General features: G+C 48.2%; 1 protein-coding gene across 1 annotated transcript; it reads left to right on the forward strand.

The window, feature by feature from the left end:
- The first annotated feature begins 1,133 nt into the window (after positions 1-1,133).
- On the forward strand, positions 1,134-19,261 carry LOC138968062 (mucin-19-like). The gene is made up of 9 exons (XM_070340627.1): positions 1,134-1,380; positions 1,570-1,736; positions 2,717-2,828; positions 3,348-3,486; positions 4,239-4,293; positions 5,629-5,886; positions 6,306-7,561; positions 7,619-17,291; positions 19,178-19,261. Exons 1-9 carry the CDS (start codon positions 1,134-1,136, stop codon positions 19,259-19,261), a joined length of 11,991 nt encoding a protein of 3,996 aa, XP_070196728.1.
- Positions 19,262-22,032: the final 2,771 nt, after the last annotated feature.

Raw genomic sequence — 22,032 nt, forward strand, 5'->3', positions numbered from 1 at the left:
ATGCTCAGATTGAGAAAGAATGCTTGGCGTCAACATGGGCTTGCGAAAAATTTGCAAAGTACCTGATTGGCTTGGACAGTTTTGATCTGCTGACTGACCACAAGCCACTCGTTCCTTTGATGACCTCAAAGGATTTGGATCGTGCACCAGTTAGGTGTCAGAGACTCCTCCTGAGACTGATGCGATTCAATGCGAAAGTGCAGCATGTGCCTGGAAAAAACCTCGTCATAGCAGATGCACTTTCAAGAAGTCCGCTGACAGTCACAAAAGAAGACAAAGACTTGAGTGAGGTTGTGTCGGCATACGTGGATTTTGTGGAAGAGTCTTGGCCCATCGCCGAGAGTCGCCTCGACGTCCTGAGAGCAGCAACGGTCCATGATGCTGAACTTCAGCAAGTGATCCAGTATGTCTGCAATGGTTGGCCTCCGTCGGTGTCAGCTAACTTGCAGGCCTACCAGCAAGTACAGGGAGAACTTTCATTCATCAGGGGCTTACTGGTGTGTGGAAAGAGAGTCGTCATCCCAGTGAGTGAACGTCCAGATCTCCTGAAGAAGCTGCATGAATCTCACCAAGGTCTCCACAAATGTCGTGAGAGAGCACAAATGAGTGTGTGGTGGCCAGGTCTCAGCCGAGATTTGAAGACATTTATTGAAAATTGCAGTGAATGCAGACAACATCGACCAAGCCAGCGGAGTGAGCCACTGAAACCAACAGTGCTTCCAGAGCGGCCCTGGCAACAGCTAGGGATGGACCTTCTCTCATTTGAGGGAAAAGACTACATGGTGGTTGTTGACTATTACTCCAGGTGGCTGGAAATTCTTCGTCTGATCAGTACCACATCAGCAGCAGTTATTGCAAAGCTACGATCGATTTTCATGACACATGGGTTCCCAGAAGTTGTGAAATCTGACAACGGTACCCAGTTCCAGAGCAAGGAATTCAGGGATTTCGCCAAAGAGTTTGACTTTCGTACCAGTACGAGCAGTCCAGTTTTCCCTCAGGCAAATGGGGAAGCTGAAAGCGGTGTGAAGATCGCCAAGAAGATTCTGTGACAGTCATCGCCAGACATAGCTCTGCTCAACTACAGAGCTACACCGCACAGCAGTACAGGTGTCAGTCCGTCACAGGCGCTGATGGGCAGGCAGCTGCGTACGCGACTTCCCGTGCTTCCGGAAGTTTTGGTTCCACAACCAGTCAGCGATGCAGACATCCGGCAAGCAGATCAACAGGCGAAAGACAACTACAAGTTCAGCTATGACAAGAGGCACGGAGCTACACCTCTGTCAAAGCTGGTACCAGGTGATCAAGTGTTGGTCAAGACTGACGCTGAAAGCACTTGGAAGAAGAAAAGAACAGTTGTGGCAGCTGATGCTGACAACCGTACTTATCTGATTAACTCACCCTCTACAGGCCTCGTCCTGATATGGCTCTGCGTAGTCGGCTGGACGTTAAGCAACAAATAAACAAACAAACAAACAAACAAACCCTCTACAGGTGTCCTCCGGCGAAACAGAAAACATCTGCAGCAAATCCCATCGCCGCGTCACGACATCATTCCTGCTTCACCAGAACATTCCCCAGCAGCATCAGATTCAAAGGACATCACTTCATCATCTGATTCCAAGGACATCGGAGATTCCAAGGACATCAACAGGCGTGTCACCAGAGCAGTTGGTGGCTACACAGCTGCTAAGCCTCTCCGTTACAGGGAGGAAGAAGTGCCGTGCTGCCATTGTGTGATGGCAGAAAAGCAGAGCAAATTGTGGTGAAATTTGTGTGAAGTGCATTGAGCACTTGGTGGTGAAGTTTAGTTTATTCAAGTTTTATAATGCGATAGAACTTCAGGCGGAAGTGAATCAAAGCTTATGTTTTCTTTCTTTCGTTAATCTATCTTTCTTTCTTTCGTAAAGAAAACAAGAGCTTTGGTTATGAATGTGTGAAGTTTTCTCTATAATTTCATTTGTTCAAGTTTAGAGTTTCATTGGAATTGAGCGTTAAGTTCTATTTAATGCCAAGATGTATTCCTTTTTAATTTCTTTGCTTTTCAGTAGTAAAGGATGAAAGGAGAACTGGGCAAGCATGTGAATGACAGAGAGAGAAAGCATTATATAGAATGATGATTGGATGAGTATGAGAGGAGAGTGAATCTTAAGAAACTTTCCATAATTTTGCAAAATTTCGTTTTAAGCTTGTTTCTAATTAGATGTTTGTTTGTTTGAAAAACAAAGACTTTGCAGTGAGCTTTAAGGGACCTGAAAACTGGAAAACTGACTTTGTGAAAGTGTTTCTGTCTGAAAAAGAAATTTGAAAATTACATTGACACTATAACAGAGACATTTAAGAATAATGCATTTTCCTTTTAAGGAGGGAGATGTTTGGGAAATTCCATGACGTCATCTAATTAATATTAATATTGGTCACGTGTGTAAAACAACGCGGAACTGTCCGCCATCTTGTGTCACCAGCCTAGCACGTACACTGATGTAACTGAGTGGTTCCAGAAAGATAATAAACCTCACGCCTAACTAAACTAACGTCTTGTTGTGTTAGTAGTATGAAGTGAAACTACAGCATCCAGCACACACATACATTTATATTGTGCAATATAACTGGAAACCAATTTTCAAAGCGGGCAAATAAATATTCATACACTTATACAGGTAGATTGTCTGAGCACATGACTTCTTGTGGTAGAAAATATGACTGTGTTGTTCAGATCTCTACCTGCGAGGCCTGCCAGTGCTTTGAAAAGCTCAAGACACAAGCACCAACGCTGAAACAGATTGTCGTTGTGGAGCCATTGGAGCTTGTGGGGATTGACCTGATTGGTGTGTATTACTACTTCTTGAGATTACATTATAGTGCTTGTGATGCGGACGCACTTCACAAAGGGCTTGATTTTCTTTTTCTTGTTTTTTACATCTCGGAATGGAGGACAAAGTATCACTTGATGGTGTACGCAAGAGATCAGTTTTTGCATATATGGTCTTTGCGCTTGAGCAAGAGAGAAATCTCGTCGCTTTTTTGCCATGAGCCCGGTTTTCTCCTTTAGACTAGATCAGCTTTCTCGTAGGCTGACATGTCTGGAGTTGAACCTGTTTTCTCATGACTTTCATGCAGCTGCTCTCTTTTCAGTAAGCATCTCTCTTAAAATATATGATTAAAAAAGCTCAAATTACTGCTGCGTATTGTGTTGATCTATTATTCATTGTGTACTTAAACGTCATTTTCTTTGCATTGTAGATGATGACATGATAGCAATTTTACAGTTTATAATAACACCACTGATGTTCTTGAGTATGAATTCTTATACCTGGACTAACAAGTTATTATTTGATGTTTTTTAGGACCATTACCGTTGACCAACCAAGGGCATCGGTATGTGCTCACCATGACGGATTACTTCACCAAGTGGGTGGACATGTATCCATTGGCCACCAAGGAAGGGAAAGGAGTCTGCTCAGCAATCAAGACCTTTATCACTCGGTAAGTTTTGAGCCTCTCCTTAATTTATAAAGCACTTGTCTTTCACTTATTTATTTTCAAAGCTGCAAACAGCTGCTGCATTTTAAGGCAAAGGTTAGAATTGCAACGCTCAAACAATTTATTAAAAGCATGTTACAGTTTGCTCTTTATGTGAGAGTTCTCGTACTCATTTTTGAATCTTACACCATGTAGCGGTCAGAACTTGTGTCATATAACATTATCCTCACTGTAAACTGACACTGCAGACTCTCACTATTGGCCATTGTGTTTCTTGTTTATCTGAAATAACTTCAAAAATGTACATATTCTCATGTCAAATTATGGATGTGCAAATGCATTGTAGAATTATGATGCACTAACAGTAACACACCATTTGCTTCAGGGGAAAAAATAATAATAGTGAATTGTTACACTTGAGGTTTCACAGGGGTTGGCAGGTCTGCATGTTACTCCCTACTGAGTAATCATTGCTTCGGCAATGAGCTTAGTTTGTCTGTCACATGTTTTTATAAATATTAACGCTGTAGGGTTTGCTGACCTCCCAACTTGTGACCTTCTTCCATATATATACCAGGTATATGAAACTTTTTTTTCTTCTGATTCATGACTTGGAGCTAAGTGAGTGTTGCTTTTCTTTTATCTATTTAAATGCCCGATAATGTGTATTGCAGGTATTCACTTTGATTGCTTGTCCACGTGTTATTTGACTCGCTTAAGTGGATTTAGTTTTTATAATGATGATAATTTTTCAGATGGGGGGCTCCGAAACGTATATTGTCGGACCAAGGCAAGGAATTTGTGAATCAGGTAATATTCTTATTTCAATCAAATTCACATTGAAAATATTGGTGTGTCTTAGTTAGTTAGTATTCATCAGTGTCCATCCGTATGGGCGGCCGTCCATGAATGAAACCCTTACGTTTTTACAAATATTTTTGAAATGAGAATTTCAAATTCTAGGGTTTGAGAATCTCCCGTCATAATCCCTGTTTGGGTGACCCTTGACACATTTTGGGGTCACAGAAAAACTCTAATTTGGGGTTTTCTCTGATAAGCAAATGCCTCAACATTTCAACCAAATGTAGATGTTAATCAGATGACATCAATTAAATTGGGCTTTTTTGGGTCAAATTTTAAGGTTACAAAATGTTTGTTGGAGATTATATAACCACAGAAAATATCCCCTGAGCTATTAAGAAAATACATTTTGACCTCATCACACTATTGGTGATGATATGTTTAGATTTTATACTAAATTATTGTGTCTGGGTACCATATTTTATTTTAGTGAGCCCAAAATCAATGTTTTTTTATAAAACATTTTTTGTTACTCTTTTCAAAATGTGCAGTGTTTGGTATGATGGTGGTGGGAAGTAGGTCTAGGGTGGTGCAAGTTTGTTTGTTTATTTGTTGCTTAACGTCCAGCCGACTACGCAGAGCCATATCAGGACGAGGAAGGGGGGGATGAAGGGGGCCACTTGTCAAGCGATTCCTGTTTACAAATGCACTAACCCATTACTTGTGTCCCAGCAGGCTTTAGTAAAACTAAATTAATACCTACTGGAAGATTACCAGTTTCCAGTATGTTAAAATAGGCTTAACCTATCTACTGCTGGACTTACATCAGAACACTAACAGATTAAACTATACATGAATCGCGAGACAAGCGGCAAGAGAAGAGATTTTTGGAAAAAATACAGGTGAATGAGCAAGAAGGCAGAAAAAAGAAAAGAATTCATGAAGAAAAAGAGAGCATGACAGGAAAGAGGAACCAAAAATCTACCTAACAGCAAACTAGAAAGCTCCTGCGGTTCCAAAAACAGGAGGGGCCTTTAATTTCATAACCGCAGTGCCCCACTGCGGGAGTGGTGCAAGTTGTATCTGTGGGATATTCTAAGGATTGGATGACTAAATGTGTTGAGAGTTTGCTTGAACATTTCTTTGAGTATTCTATCAGGTAATGTGTGTGGGGGAGGGGTGTTTGCAATGAAGTATGATAAAGGCATTAAAGGGGACTTATGAAAGCATTTGCTTTTCTAGTTTAAGTGAAGCTAAATCAATATCTTTTTTGCTTACAAAATGTAAGCTGTATGTGTACATGAAGCTTTGTGTGACATTATTTTTACTTTTCATCCTTAACAGTTGAACAAAGAAGTTTGCAACATGTTCGGAATACGACGCTCCGTAACCTCAGCCTACCACCCGCAGTGCAACGGTCTAGACGAGAGAACAAACCAGACCGTCAAGACCAGGCTAGGCAAGCTGGTGGATGAGCATGGCTTGGGGTGGGACACATTCCTTGATGATGTGGCCTACTCGCTGAGAATCCAGGACCAGGCTTCTACGGAGTTTTCACCTTTTTTTTTGATGTTTGGACGCCACCCCCGACAAATGTTGCAGGTTTGTTCATTTCTGTGGGCTGTATTATTTGCTGATACTTTTTCAGTGTGAATTGTCGCAGTGCCAAATATGCGCCATATGATGTTTTACCTGTTACGGCGTTCTGATGTTTACAAGATAATAATAATAATAATAATAATAAATAACTTTTCTATAGCGCGAGTCCCATCAATTGGCTCCAGGCGCTTTACAAATTCATTATAGAATAAACTAGCACAAATCAACAAGCATACAAAGCATACATTTAACTGAGACATAACACCAAGATCTCAGGCACTAAGGCCCAAAAAAAAAAAATGCTCTTATAAGTGCTGTGGACACTACTTATCCATCTCTTTCTACATTTATTGCTATCTTAGGCATTGCTCGAAAGGGTAACATTCTTGCTTGTCCATAATACTATTCTTTGGAACCTGCAGATGGGTGACGAGGACGTGGAGACAGAAGACGTGGCAGCATCAACTGCTGCTGCGCCAACTCTCAGTTCCGGAACATCTGCTGCCACGCCTGCGCCAACCATCAGTTCGTTACCATCTGCTGCCACGCCTGCGCCAACCATCAGTTCTGTACCATCTGCTGCCACGCCTGCACCAAAGATCAGTTCTGTACCATCTGTTGCCACGCCTGCACCAAAGATCAGTTCTGTACCATCTGCTGCCACGCCTGCGCCAACCATCAGTTCGTTACCATCTGCTGCCACGCCTGCGCCAACCATAAGTTCTGTACCATCTGCTGCCACGTCTGCGCTAACAATCCGTTCTGTACCATCTGCTGCCACGGCTGCGCCAACCATCAGTTCTGTACCATCTGCTGCCACGCCTGCGCCAACCATCAGTGCTGTACCATCTGTTGCCATGCCTGCACCAACGATCAGTTCTGTACCATCTGCTGCCACGCCTGCGCCAACCATCAGTTCGTTACCATCTGCTGCCACGCCTGCGCCAACCATCAGTTCGTTACCATCTGCTGCCATGCCTGCACCAAAGATCAGTTCTGTACCATCTGCTGCCACGCCTGCGCCAACCATCAGTTCTGTACCATCTGTTGCCATGCCTGCACCAAAGATCAGTTCTGTACCATCTGCTGCCATGCCTGCACCAAAGATCAGTTCTGTACCATCTGCTGCCACGCCTGCGCCAACCATCAGTTCGTTACCATCTGCTGCCATGCCTGCACCAAAGAGCAGTTCTGTACCATCTGCTGCCACGCCTGCGCCAACCATCAGTTCTGTACCATCTGCTGCCATGCCTGCGCCAAACATCAGTTCGTTACCATCTGCTGCCACGCCTGTGCCAACCATCAGTTCTGTACCATCTGCTGCCATGCCTGCGCCAACCATCAGTTCTGTACCATCTGCGGCCATGCCTGCGCCAAACATCAGTTCGTTACCATCTGTTGCCACGCCTGCGCCAACCATCAGTTCTGTACCATCTGCTGCCACGCCTGCGCCAAACATCAGTTCTGTACCATCTGTTGCCACGCCTGCACCAAAGATCAGTTCTGTACCATCTGCTGCCACGCCTGCGCCAACCATCAGTTCTGTACCATCTGTTGCCACTCCTGCGCCAACCATCAGTTCTGTACCATCTGTTGCCACGCCTGCGCCAACCATCAGTTCTGTACCATCTGCTGCCACGCCTGCGCCAACCATCAGTTCTGTACCATCTGCTGCCACGCCTGCGCCAACCATCAGTTCTGTACCATCTGCTGCCACGCCTGCGCCAAACATCAGTTCTGTACCATCTGCTGCCACGCCTGCGCCAACCATCAGTTCTGTACCATCTGCTGCCACGCCTGCGCAAACCATCAGTTCTGTACCATCTGCTGCCATGCCTGCGCTAACCATCAGTTCTGTACCATCTGTTGCCACGCCTGCGCCAACCATCAGTTCTGTACCATCTGTTGCCACGCCTGCGCCAACCATCAGTTCTGTACCATCTGTTGCCACGCCTGCACCAAAGATTAGTTCTGTACCATCTGTTGCCACGCCTGCACCAAAGATCAGTTCTGTACCATCTGTTGCCATGCCTGCACCAAAGATCAGTTCTGTACCATCTGCTGCCATGCCTGCACCAAAGATCAGTTCTGTACCATCTGCTGCCATGCCTGCACCAAAGGTCAGTTCTGTACCATCTGCTGCCACGCCTGCACCAAAGATCAGTTCTGTACCATCTGCTGCCACGCCTGCACCAACCATCAGTTCTGTACCATCTGTTGCCATGCCTGCACCAAAGATCAGTTCTGTACCATCTGCTGCCATGCCTGCACCAAAGATCAGTTCTGTACCATCTGCTGCCACGCCTGCGCCAACCATCAGTTCTGTACCATCTGCTGCCACGCCTGCACCAACGATCAGTTCTGTACCATCTGTTGCCACGCCTGCACCAAAGATCAGTTCTGTACCATCTGCTGCCACGCCTGCGCCAACCATCAGTTCGTTACCATCTGCTGCCACGCCTGCGCCAACCATAAGTTCTGTACCATCTGCTGCCACGTCTGCGCTAACGATCCGTTCTGTACCATCTGCTGCCACGCCTGCGTCAACCATCAGTTCTGTACCATCTGCTGCCACGCCTGCGCCAACCATCAGTGCTGTACCATCTGTTGCCATGCCTGCACCAACGATCAGTTCTGTACCATCTGCTGCCACGCCTGCGCCAACCATCAGTTCGTTACCATTTGCTGCCACGCCTGTGCCAACCATCAGTTCGTTACCATCTGCTGCCATGCCTGCACCAAAGATCAGTTCTGTACCATCTGCTGCCACGCCTGCGCCAACCATCAGTTCTGTACCATCTGTTGCCATGCCTGCACCAAAGATCAGTTCTGTACCATCTGCTGCCATGCCTGCACCAAAGATCAGTTCTGTTTCATCTGCTGCCACGCCTGCGCCAACCATCAGTTCGTTACCATCTGCTGCCATGCCTGCACCAAAGATCAGTTCTGTGCCATCTGCTGCCACGCCTGCGCCAACCATCAGTTCTGTACCATCTGCTGCCATGCCTGCGCCAAACATCAGTTCGTTACCATCTGCTGCCACGCCTGTGCCAACCATCAGTTCTGTACCATCTGCTGCCATGCCTGCGCCAACCATCAGTTCTGTACCATCTGCGGCCATGCCTGCGCCAAACATCAGTTCGTTACCATCTGTTGCCACGCCTGCGCCAACCATCAGTTCTGTACCATCTGCTGCCACGCCTGCACCAACCATCAGTTCTGTACCATCTGTTGCCATGCCTGCACCAAAGATCAGTTCTGTACCATCTGCTGCCATGCCTGCACCAAAGATCAGTTCTGTACCATCTGCTGCCACGCCTGCGCCAACAATCAGTTCTGTACCATCTGTTGCCATGCCTGCACCAAAGATCAGTTCTGTACCATCTGCTGCCATGCCTGCACCAAAGATCAGTTCTGTTTCATCTGCTGCCACGCCTGCGCCAACCATCAGTTCGTTACCATCTGCTGCCATGCCTGCACCAAAGATCAGTTCTGTACCATCTGCTGCCACGCCTGCGCCAACCATCAGTTCTCTACCATCTGCTGCCATGCCTGCGCCAAACATCAGTTCGTTACCATCTGCTGCCACGCCTGCGCCAACCATCAGTTCTGTACCATCTGCTGCCACGCCTGCGCCAACCATCAGTTCTGTACCATCTGCTGCCATGCCTGAGCCAACCATCAGTTCTGTACCATCTGTTGCCACGCCTGCACCAAAGATCAGTTCTGTACCATCTGTTGCCACGCCTGTGCCAACCATCAGTTCGTTACCATCTGCTGCCATGCCTGCACCAAAGATCAGTTCTGTACCATCTGCTGCCACGCCTGCGCCAACCATCAGTTCTGTACCATCTGTTGCCACGCCTGCACCAAAGATCAGTTCTGTACCATCTGTTGCCATGCCTGCACCAACCATCAGTTCTGTACCATCTGTTGCCACGCCTGCACCAAAGATCAGTTCTGTACCATCTGTTGCCATGCCTGCACCCACCATCAGTTCTGTACCATCTGTTGCCACGCCTGCACCAAAGATCAGTTCTGTACTATCTGCTGCCACGCCTGCGCCAACCATCAGTTCGTTACCATCTGCTGCCATGCCTGCACCAAAGATCAGTTCTGTACCATCTGCTGCCACGCCTGTGCCAACCATCAGTTCTGTACCATCTGCTGCCACGCCTGCGCCAACCATCAGTTCTCTACCATCTGCTGCCATGCCTGTGCCAAACATCAGTTCGTTACCATCTGCTGCCACGCCTGTGCCAACCATCAGTTCTGTACCATCTGCTGCCATGCCTGCGCCAACCATCAGTTCTGTACCATCTGCGGCCATGCCTGCGCCAAACATCAGTTCGTTACCATCTGCTGCCACGCCTGCGCCAACCATCAGTTCTGTACCATCTGCTGCCACGCCTGCACCAACCATCAGTTCTGTACCATCTGTTGCCATGCCTGCACCAAAGATCAGTTCTGTACCATCTGCTGCCATGCCTGCACCAAAGATCAGTTCTGTACCATCTGCTGCCATGCCTGCGCCAACCATCAGTTCTGTACCATCTGTTGCCATGCCTGCACCAAAGATCAGTTCTGTACCATCTGCTGCCATGCCTGCACCAAAGATCAGTTCTGTACCATCTGCTGCCACGCCTGCGCCAACCATCAGTTCGTTACCATCTGCTGCCATGCCTGCACCAAAGATCAGTTCTGTACCATCTGCTGCCACGCCTGCGCCAACCATCAGTTCTGTACCATCTGCTGCCATGCCTGCGCCAAACATCAGTTCGTTACCATCTGCTGCCACGCCTGTGCCAACCATCAGTTCTGTACCATCTGCTGCCATGCCTGCGCCAACCATCAGTTCTGTACCATCTGCTGCCATGCCTGCACCAAAGATCAGTTCTGTACCATCTGTTGCCACGCCTGCACCAAAGATCAGTTCTGTACCATCTGCTGCCACGCCTGTGCCAACCATCAGTTCGTTACCATCTGCTGCCATGCCTGCACCAAAGATCAGTTCTGTACCATCTGCTGCCACGCCTGCGCCAACCATCAGTTCTGTACCATCTGTTGCCACGCCTGCACCAAAGATCAGTTCTGTACCATCTGTTGCCATGCCTGCACCAACCATCAGTTCTGTACCATCTGTTGCCACGCCTGCACCAAAGATCAGTTCTGTACCATCTGTTGCCATGCCTGCACCAACCATCAGTTCTGTACCATCTGTTGCCACGCCTGCACCAAAGATCAGTTCTGTACCATCTGCTGCCACGCCTGCGCCAACCATCAGTTCGTTACCATCTGCTGCCATGCCTGCACCAAAGATCAGTTCTGTACCATCTGCTGCCACGCCTGCGCCAACCATCAGTTCTGTACCATCTGTTGCCATGCCTGCACCAAAGATCAGTTCTGTACCATCTGCTGCCATGCCTGCACCAACGATCAGTTCTGTACCATTTGCTGCCACGCCTGCACCAAAGATCAGTTCTGTACCATCTGCTGCCACGCCTGCGCCAACCATCAGTTCTGTACCATCTGCTGCCATGCCTGCACCAAAGATCAGTTCTGTACCATCTGTTGCCACGCCTGCGCCAACCATCAGTTCTGTACCATCTGTTGCCACGCTTGCGCCAACCATCAGTTCGTTACCATCTGCTGCCATGCCTGCACCAAAGATCAGTTCTGTACCATCTGTTGCCACGCCTGCGCCAACCATCAGTTCTGTACCATCTGTTGCCACGCCTGCGCCAACCATCAGTTCTGTACCATCTGTTGCCACGCCTGCACCAAAGATCAGTTCTGTACCATCTGTTGCCATGCCTGCACCAAAGATCAGTTCTGTACCATCTGCTGCCATGCCTGCACCAAAGATCAGTTCTGTACCATCTGCTGCCATGCCTGCACCAAAGATCAGTTCTGTACCATCTGCTGCCACGCCTGCACCAAAGATCAGTTCTGTACCATCTGCTGCCACGCCTGCACCAAAGATCAGTTCTGTACCATCTGCTGCCAGGCCTGCACCAAAGATCAGTTCTGTACCATCTGCTGCCACGCCTGCACCAACGATCAGTTCTGTACCATCTGTAGCCACGCCTGCACCAAAGATCAGTTCTGTACCATCTGCTGCCACACCTGCGCCAACGATCAGTTCTGTACCATCTGTTGCCACGCCTGCACCAAAGATCAGTTCTGTACCATCTGCTGCCACGCCTGCGCCAACCATAAGTTCTGTACCATCTGCTGCCACGTCTGCGCTAACGATCCGTTCTGTACCATCTGCTGCCACGGCTGCGCCAACCATCAGTTCTGTACCATCTGCTGCCACGCCTGCGCCAACCATCAGTGCTGTACCATCTGTTGCCATGCCTGCACCAACGATCAGTTCTGTACCATCTGCTGCCACGCCTGCGCCAACCATCAGTTCGTTACCATCTGCTGCCACGCCTGCGCCAACCATCAGTTCGTTACCATCTGCTGCCATGCCTGCACCAAAGATCAGTTCTGTACCATCTGTTGCCACGCCTGCGCCAACCATCAGTTCTGTACCATCTGTTGCCATGCCTGCACCAAAGATCAGTTCTGTACCATCTGCTGCCATGCCTGCACCAAAGATCAGTTCTGTACCATCTGTTGCCACGCCTGCGCCAACCATCAGTTCGTTACCATCTGCTGCCATGCCTGCACCAAAGATCAGTTCTGTACCATCTGCTGCCACGCCTGCGCCAACCATCAGTTCTCTACCATCTGCTGCCATGCCTGTGCCAAACATCAGTTCGTTACCATCTGCTGCCACGCCTGTGCCAACCATCAGTTCTGTACCATCTGCTGCCATGCCTGCGCCAACCATCAGTTCTGTACCATCTGCTGCCACGCCTGCGCCAAACATCAGTTCGTTACCATCTGCTGCCACGCCTGCGCCAACCATCAGTTCTGTACCATCTGCTGCCACGCCTGCGCCAAACATCAGTTCTGTACCATCTGTTGCCACGCCTGCACCAAAGATCAGTTCTGTACCATCTGCTGCCACGCCTGCGCCAACCATCAGTTCTGTACCATCTGTTGCCACTCCTGCGCCAACCATCAGTTCTGTACCATCTGTTGCCACGCCTGCGCCAACCATCAGTTCTGTACCATCTGCTGCCATGCCTGCGCCAACCATCAGTTCTGTACCATCTGCTGCCACGCCTGCGCCAACCATCAGTTCTGTACCATCTGCTGCCACGCCTGCGCCAAACATCAGTTCTGTACCATCTGCTGCCACGCCTGCGCCAACCATCAGTTCTGTACCATCTGCTGCCACGCCTGCGCAAACCATCAGTTCTGTACCATCTGCTGCCATGCCTGCGCTAACCATCAGTTCTGTACCATCTGTTGCCCCGCCTGCGCCAACCATCAGTTCTGTACCATCTGTTGCCACGCCTGCACCAACCATCAGTTCTGTACCATCTGTTGCCACGCCTGCACCAAAGATTAGTTCTGTACCATCTGTTGCCACGCCTGCACCAAAGATCAGTTCTGTACCATCTGTTGCCATGCCTGCATCAAAGATCAGTTCTGTACCATCTGCTGACATGCCTGCACCAAAGATCAGTTCTGTACCATCTGCTGCCATGCCTGCACCAAAGATCAGTTCTGTACCATCTGCTGCCACGCCTGCACCAAAGATCAGTTCTGTACCATCTGCTGCCACGCCTGCACCAACCATCAGTTCTGTACCATCTGTTGCCATGCCTGCACCAAAGATCAGTTCTGTACCATCTGCTGCCATGCCTGCACCAAAGATCAGTTCTGTACCATCTGCTGCCACGCCTGCGCCAACCATCAGTTCTGTACCATCTGCTGCCACGCCTGCACCAAAGATCAGTTCTGTACCATCTGTTGCCACGCCTGCACCAAAGATCAGTTCTGTACCATCTGCTGCTAGGCCTGCGCCAACCATCAGTTCGTTACCATCTGCTGCCACGCCTGCGCCAACCATAAGTTCTGTACCATCTGCTGCCACGTCTGCGCTAACGATCCGTTCTGTACCATCTGCTGCCACGCCTGCGTCAACCATCAGTTCTGTACCATCTGCTGCCACGCCTGCGCCAACCATCAGTGCTGTACCATCTGTTGCCATGCCTGCACCAACGATCAGTTCTGTACCATCTGCTGCCACGCCTGCGCCAACCATCAGTTCGTTACCATTTGCTGCCACGCCTGCGCCAACCATCAGTTCGTTACCATCTGCTGCCATGCCTGCACCAAAGATCAGTTCTGTACCATCTGCTGCCACGCCTGCGCCAACCATCAGTTCTGTACCATCTGTTGCCATGCCTGCACCAAAGATCAGTTCTGTACCATCTGCTGCCATGCCTGCACCAAAGATCAGTTCTGTACCATCTGCTGCCACGCCTGCGCCAACCATCAGTTCGTTACCATCTGCTGCCATGCCTGCACCAAAGATCAGTTCTGTACCATCTGCTGCCACGCCTGCGCCAACCATCAGTTCTCTACCATCTGCTGCCATGCCTGTGCCAAACATCAGTTCGTTACCATCTGCTGCCACGCCTGTGCCAACCATCAGTTCTGTACCATCTGTTGCCACGCCTGTGCCAACCATCAGTTCTGTACCATCTGCTGCCATGCCTGCGCCAAACATCAGTTCGTTACCATCTGCTGCCACGCCTGCGCCAACCATCAGTTCTGTACCATCTGCTGCCACGCCTGCACCAACCATCAGTTCTGTACCATCTGTTGCCATGCCTGCACCAAAGATCAGTTCTGTACCATCTGCTGCCATGCCTGCACCAAAGATCAGTTCTGTACCATCTGCTGCCACGCCTGCGCCAACCATCAGTTCTGTACCATCTGTTGCCATGCCTGCACCAAAGATCAGTTCTGTACCATCTGCTGCCATGCCTGCACCAAAGATCAGTTCTGTACCATCTGCTGCCACGCCTGCACCAACCATAAGTTCTGTACCATCTGCTGCCATGCCTGCGCCAAACATCAGTTCGTTACCATCTGCTGCCACGCCTGTGCCAACCATCAGTTCTGTACCATCTGCTGCCATGCCTGCGCCAACCATCAGTTCTGTACCATCTGCTGCCATGCCTGCGCCAAACATCAGTTCGTTACCATCTGCTGCCACGCCTGCTGCCACGCCTGCGCCAAACATCAGTTCTGTACCATCCGTTGCCACGCCTGCACCAAAGATCAGTTCTGTACCATCTGCTGCCACGCCTGCGCCAACCATCAGTTCTGTACCATCTGTTGCCACGCCTGCGCCAACCATCAGTTCTGTACCATCAGTTGCCACGCCTGCGCCAACCATCAGTTCTGTACCATCTGCTGCCACGCCTGCGCCAACTATCAGTTCTGTACCATCTGCTGCCACGCCTGCGCCAACCATCAGTTCTGTACCATCTGCTGCCACGCCTGCGCCAACCATCAGTTCTGTACCATCTGCTGCCATGCCTGCGCCAACCATCAGTTCTGTACCATCTGTTGCCACGCCTGCAGCAAAGATCAGTTCTGTACCATCTGCTGCCACGCCTGCGCCAACCATCAGTTCGTTACCATCTGCTGCCATGCCTGCACCAAAGATCAGTTCTGTACCATCTGCTGCCACGCCTGCGCCAACCATCAGTTCTGTACCATCTGTTGCCACGCCTGCACCAAAGATCAGTTCTGTACCATCTGTTGCCATGCCTGCACCAACCATCAGTTCTGTACCATCTGTTGCCACGCCTGCGCCAACCATCAGTTCTGTACCATCTGTTGCCACGCCTGCACCAACCATCAGTTCTGTACCATCTGTTGCCACGCCTGCACCAAAGATCAGTTCTGTACTATCTGCTGCCACGCCTGCGCCAACCATCAGTTCGTTACCATCTGCTGCCATGCCTGCGCCAACCATCAGTTCTGTACCATCTGTTGCCACACCTGCGCCAACCATCAGTTCTGTACCATCTGTTGCCATGCCTGCACCAAAGATCAGTTCTGTACCATCTGCTGCCAGGCCTGCACCAAAGATCAGTTCTGTACCATCTGCTGCCAGGCCTGCACCAAAGATCAGTTCTGTACCATCTGCTGCCACGCCTGCGCCAACCATCAGTTCTGTACCATCTGCTGCCATGCCTGCACCAAAGATCAGTTCTGTACCATCTGTTGCCACGCCTGCGCCAACCATCAGTTCTGTACCATCTGTTGCCACGCTTGCGCCAACCATCAGTTCGTTACCATCTGCTGCCATGCCTGCACCAAAGATCAGTTCTGTACCATCTGTTGCCACGCCTGCGCCAACCATCAGTTCTGTACCATCTGTTGCCATGCCTGCACCAACCATCAGTTCTGTACCATCTGTTGCCACGCCTGCACCAAAGATCAGTTCTGTACCATCTGTTGCCATGCCTGCACCAAAGATCAGTTCTGTACCATCTGCTGCCATGCCTGCACCAAAGATCAGTTCTGTTACATCTGCTGCCATGCCTGCACCAAAGATCAGTTCTGTACCATCTGCTGCCACGCCTGCACCAAAGATCAGTTCTGTACCATCTGCTGCCACGCCTGCACCAAAGATCAGTTCTGTACCATCTGCTGCCACGCCTGCACCAAAGATCAGTTCTGTACCATCTGCTGCCACGCCTGCACCAACGATCAGTTCTGTACCATCTGTAGCCACGCCTGCACCAAAGATCAGTTCTGTACCATCTGCTGCCACACCTGCGCCAACGATCAGTTCTGTACCATCTGTTGCCACGCCTGCACCAAAGATCAGTTCTGTACCATCTGCTGCCACGCCTGCGCCAACCATCAGTTCGTTACCATCTGCTGCCATGCCTGCACCAAAGATCAGTTCAGGACCATCTGCTGCCATGCCTGCGCCAACCATCAGTTCTGTACCATCTGCTGCCACGCCTGCGCCAACGATCAGTTCTGTACCATCTGTTGCCACGCCTGCGCCAACCATCAGTTCGTTACCATCTGCTGCCACGCCTGCGCCAACCATCAGTTCGTTACCATCTGCTGCCACGCCTGCGCCAACCATCAGTTCGTTACCATCTGCTGCAACGCTTGCGCCAACGATCAGTTCTGTACCATCTGTTGCCACGCCTGCACCAAAGATCAGTTCTGTACCATCTGCTGCCATGCCTGCACCAAAGATCAGTTCTGTACCATCTGCTGCCATGCCTGCACCAAAGATCAGTTCAGGACCATCTGCTGCCATGCCTGCGCCAACCATCAGTTCTGTACCATCTGCTGCCAGGCCTGCGCCAACGATCAGTTCTGTACCATCTGTTGCCACACCGGCGCCAACGATCAGTTCAGGACCATCTGCTGCCACGCTTGCGCCAACGCAGATAGCCGAACCAAGTATTCGTGCCAGGGTTGGCATTATGGAGATGCACACAGATGTGTGCTATCAAAAGGTGTGTTTTCATGTAGCATTTTCTATTACAAACATGTCCCAAAACATACAGTTCAACGCAGCAGTGGTCCTGGTACAGCTCTGGCATTCTTTTTGTCACCTGAGTAATTGGTCAGAATTAGGATTCATGTGTCCGGTCATATGTCCCTCTGATGGCTTCTTCTATGGGGTAAGGTGGTTCAGGGAAAACCTCAAAGAGAGATAACTGGCGGAAACCTTTCTATTGGCAATCTGGTGGCTGCTCCGCCTGGCGTCTGGCATTATGGGGTTAGTGCTAGGACTGGTTGGTCCGGTGTCAGAATAATGTGACTGGGTGAGACATGAAGCCTGTGCTGCGACTTCTGTCTTGTGTGTGACGCACGTTATATGTCAAAGCAGCACCGCCCTGATATGGCCCTTCGTGATCGGCTGGGCGTTAAGCAAACAAATAAATGATTTTGCTTATATTGAGGTACGAGCAACTATTTTTAAGTGTTGCTTAGTACAGATCAACTCTACTACATTCAGCCATTGGATAGTGAAACAGATGATTAAAGCTGAATCTAAGAAAATGACAGTACCTTCAAATAATATTATAGTGTAAATAAATCCCTGCGCCTTGAATATGTGCGCGATATAAATTGCATAAAAATTAAAAATTAAAATAAAAAATCCCTGCGATTAGAACTGTACCCACGGTATACGCGCAATATAAGCCTCATATTGATTGATTGATAAATGTAACATACAATTATTTGTGCTTTATCTGCAAATATTTAATAATTTGGACACTTGACTGGAAAATCAAATGCTGCAATTGAAAGACAGGAGTACCGAGATGTTTATTCATGAGAAATTAAAAAGGTTTTTAGAAAAGTCTAAACATTGTTACACTTTTTTTTAGACACCTTGACAGATTCTTGGCCATATAAAGATGGCAGATGAGACAAATATAGTTGAAAAGGCCATTTTTTTATCATTGGCTGTGTGTGTGCAAGACAATAGTTTTGGTGGTAATAACAAATTGCGGAGCACAATGGTGATATTTGTGTTAGACTTTTGTTTGTCAGGATTTTGTGTAAAATGCACACAATTTTTGTGTAAAACCCTTCTGCACAAACAAGGTTATGTTTGTGATCATTACGAATTGCAGTGGACTAAGGTGATATTGGTGTTTGCCTTTTGTTTGTCAGGATTTTGTGTAATACCCTACCCTACCTATTTTTATTTGCATGTGTCTGGAATGTTGTCAATTTCCTGCTGGAAAACCCATGGACACAACAGCATGTTGAGTGTGTGTCTCGTAGAGTGTCTGTGTGTGGCTGTGAACAAATGTGATAGTTGCTCAGAGTTCGTAAAGTTAAGCAGAGTGATGAAGAGATGCCAACTGTTACACTTTCAGCGTTGCAGCCTAAGGTTTAGGAAACATATTGTTATGCCAAGCGTAAAATTGCTTCACACTAACAAATAACCACAAGCTAGCAACAGTTTGCCCTTTCTCTGAATCCTGGGCTGATGAGTTTAAAAAAATTACCAACCAGGAAGTTGGATTGGTTGACATTCATGATTGCTTGTGATTTCAACCAATGTGTCCTCATCGGCTACTCTAAATTATTGCACCCAAGGGTTGGCAATTCTGGTTATGGTGTTCACTGTCCATTTTATTAAAAACTTAATACATGTGATGTACAATCGGATCATATTTTTATGATTGGAATTACAGGTGAGATGTATGAGCATTTGTTCGTCATGTCAACACTCAAAATGAAGTTAGGGCAAAAGGAAATGGTGTTACATACTTTTTGCTTGTGATATAGAAATGATGTTTTACAATATACGAGTCATGTTGGTAATGTCTCCAAAGAAATTCTGCCTTTGTTTTACTTTATCTGTGCGTTTATCTTTTAGTCAAGTTTTGACAGTTCCAACACATCCTGCTTGCCGTGGGGTGATCAGAGACAGTTCCAACACATCCTGCTTGCCGTGGGATGATCAGAGACAGTTCCAACACATCCTGCTTGCCGTGGGATGATCAGAGACAGTTCCAACACATCCTGCTTGCCGTGGGATGATCAGAGACAGTTCCAACACATCCTGCTTGCCGTGGGATGATCAGAGACAGTTCCAACACATCCTGCTTGCCGTGGGGTGATCAGAGACAGTTCCAACACATCCTGCTTGCCGTGGGGTGATCAGAGACAGTTCCAACACATCCTGCTTGCCGTGGGGTGATCAGAGACAGTTCCAACACATCCTGCTTGCCGTGGGATGATCAGAGACAGTTCCAACACATCCTGCTTGCCGTGGGATGATCAGAGACAGTTCCAACACATCCTGCTTGCCGTGGGGTGATCAGAGACAGTTCCAACACATCCTGCTTGCCGTGGGATGATCAGAGACAGTTCCAACACATCCTGCTTGCCGTGGGGTGATCAGAGACAGTTCCAACACATCCTGCTTGCCGTGGGGTGATCAGAGACAGTTCCAACACATCCTGCTTGCCGTGGGGTGATCAGAGACAGTTCCAACACATCCTGCTTGCCGTGGGATGATCAGAGACAGTTCCAACACATCCTGCTTGCCGTGGGATGATCAGAGACAGTTCCAACACATCCTGCTTGCCGTGGGGTGATCAGAGACAGTTCCAACACATCCTGCTTGCCGTGGGATGATCAGAGACAGTTCCAACACATCCTGCTTGCCGTGGGATGATCAGAGACAGTTCCAACACATCCTGCTTGCCGTGGGATGATCAGAGACAGTTCCAACACATGGTTGGTTGGTTGGTTTTTGGGGTTTAATGTCTCTTCAGCAGATGCTAGCTGCTATTCGAGACCGATGCAGTTATTTTCTTTTCCCTTCATATGGCAAGTTCTACGTTTCAGACTATTTACATTCAAATCTATCACTGTAAAAGAAGGTTCTAAAAATTAATCATTTTCACTTCTGGTACTTTAAATCTTGTAAAAAATCTTGATCTCTTTTAAAAAGTTAAAAATCTTGTCCGGGGGAACATCCCGGAATAAAACCTTCAATGTTTCCGCATTGTAGTGTTTGTCTCGAAATTCTTGAACGTCTACACATTTTGTGAGAACATGTTCTAATGTCCATGGTTCGTCACATCCAAAACAGTATGGTGGATCTTCACCTTTCAGCAGATACGAATGTGTAATGTGACTGTGCCCAATGTGTAAGCGACAGAGAACTGTCTCTTCTTTCCTGTTGAGGCGACATTGGGGTAGGCTGTCCGACAGCTGGGGGACGATCTTATGAAGTTTATTTTCTTCACATTCGTCCCATTCACTCTGCCATAGGTACTTTATGTACATGTTGGTGCGAGTTCTGAAATCTGAATGCTTTGTGTGTTTGTCAGTGATGAGTCTTTCTCTGGCTTCTTTAGCAGCTTGATCAGCTGCAGAGTTGCCTCTAATTCCAACATGGGATGGCACCCATGCAAACACAATCCTTTTGCCTTCTTCAATCAGAGATGCATGTAGCTCTTGGATTTCGACCAACAGTGGGTGATCTAGCTGAGTTCTCTTCACGGCGGTAAGAGCCGATAGGGAATCCGACAGAATCAGGAAGTCTTTCTTTTTTGACTGATATACCTGTTTCAGAGCTAGCTGTAAAGCTTTCAACTCTGCAGAAAATACAGAACTGTCATCCGGAAGACGGGCCGAAAAGGCCCTATCGAGTTTAGGACCTGTGACAGAAGCTGATGCCACTTTACTTTCAGCTTTGGACCCATCAGTGTATATTCGTTGATGGGAAGGAAACTCGGTACAGAACTGGCTAAAACACTGTTTAAAAATCAAATCATTTGTCTCTGACTTCTTTAACCTTGTCAGATCGAGTCGAACAACTGGATCTGGCAATGTCCATGGTGGTGTTTCTGTCCATCGATTTTCACTAACATGATCGAGTTTTATCTTTGATTCGGCCAGATGTGACTGAATCCGAGAAGACAGAGGTGCTCGATCATTTGGGTGACTTTCAAAAAATTCAGAGCATTGTGGTTGAAATACGCATTGGTAGGCTGGATTTGTAGGCATAGCTTTCAGTTTCAACACATAATTTAGGGTGAGTTTCAGGCGTCGCAGCCTCAGAGAGGGTTCTTTGGCCTCAAAATATAAGGACTGTACTGGAGACGTCCTGAAAGCTCCCAGACAAAGACGTATACCCTGGTGGTGTATTGTGTCTAATAGCCTTAGGTTGGATTTTGCGGCTCCACCATAGACGACACAACCATAGTCCAACTTGGATCGGATTAAAGCACGGTAAAGTCTGAGTAGGACTGTGCGGTCAGCACCCCAGTCCGTATGAGAAACCACTTTCAATACATCCAGAGCTTTCAGACATGATGTTCTCAGATACTGGATATGTTTAAGGAATGTTAGTCGACGGTCAAAGGTCAGTCCTAGGAATTTAAATTCTTCAACAACCTTGACAGGATTACCATTCAGGACCAGAGAGGGTTCTGGCATGGCTCCCCTTTGTTTGCAAAGATGCATACAGACAGTTTTGCTGGTGGAAAATTTGAAACCGTTCTCCGTTACCCATTTTTGCACCTTGTCTATACATAATTGAAGCTGCCTTTCCACTCTATGTAGGGATTTGCCACGCACACAAAGTGCAAAGTCATCAACAAACAAGGATGACTCGGATCCTTTCAGTACTGCCTTTACTATGTTATTGATTTTGATGTTGAACAACATGGGTGATAGAATGCTTCCTTGAGGAACACCCATCTCTTGTTGACAGAA

Source organism: Littorina saxatilis, linkage group LG6 (assembly GCF_037325665.1).
Source record: "Littorina saxatilis isolate snail1 linkage group LG6, US_GU_Lsax_2.0, whole genome shotgun sequence".
Taxonomy (NCBI): Eukaryota; Metazoa; Mollusca; class Gastropoda; order Littorinimorpha; family Littorinidae; genus Littorina; species Littorina saxatilis.

What these genes read in the sequence shown, in the direction of transcription:
- LOC138968062 (XM_070340627.1), top strand. Translation starts at nt 1,134, where the DNA reads ATGGGCAGGCAGCTGCGTACGCGACTTCCCGTGCTTCCGGAAGTTTTG. An exon ending in ATCAAGACCTTTATCACTCG is followed by an intron (nt 3,487 to 4,238) that starts GTAAGTTTTGAG and finishes ATAATTTTTCAG; the next exon opens with ATGGGGGGCTCCGAAACGTA. An exon ending in TCTGTACCATCTGCTGCCAC is followed by an intron (nt 7,562 to 7,618) that starts GCCTGCGCCAAC and finishes GCCAAACATCAG; the next exon opens with TTCTGTACCATCTGCTGCCA.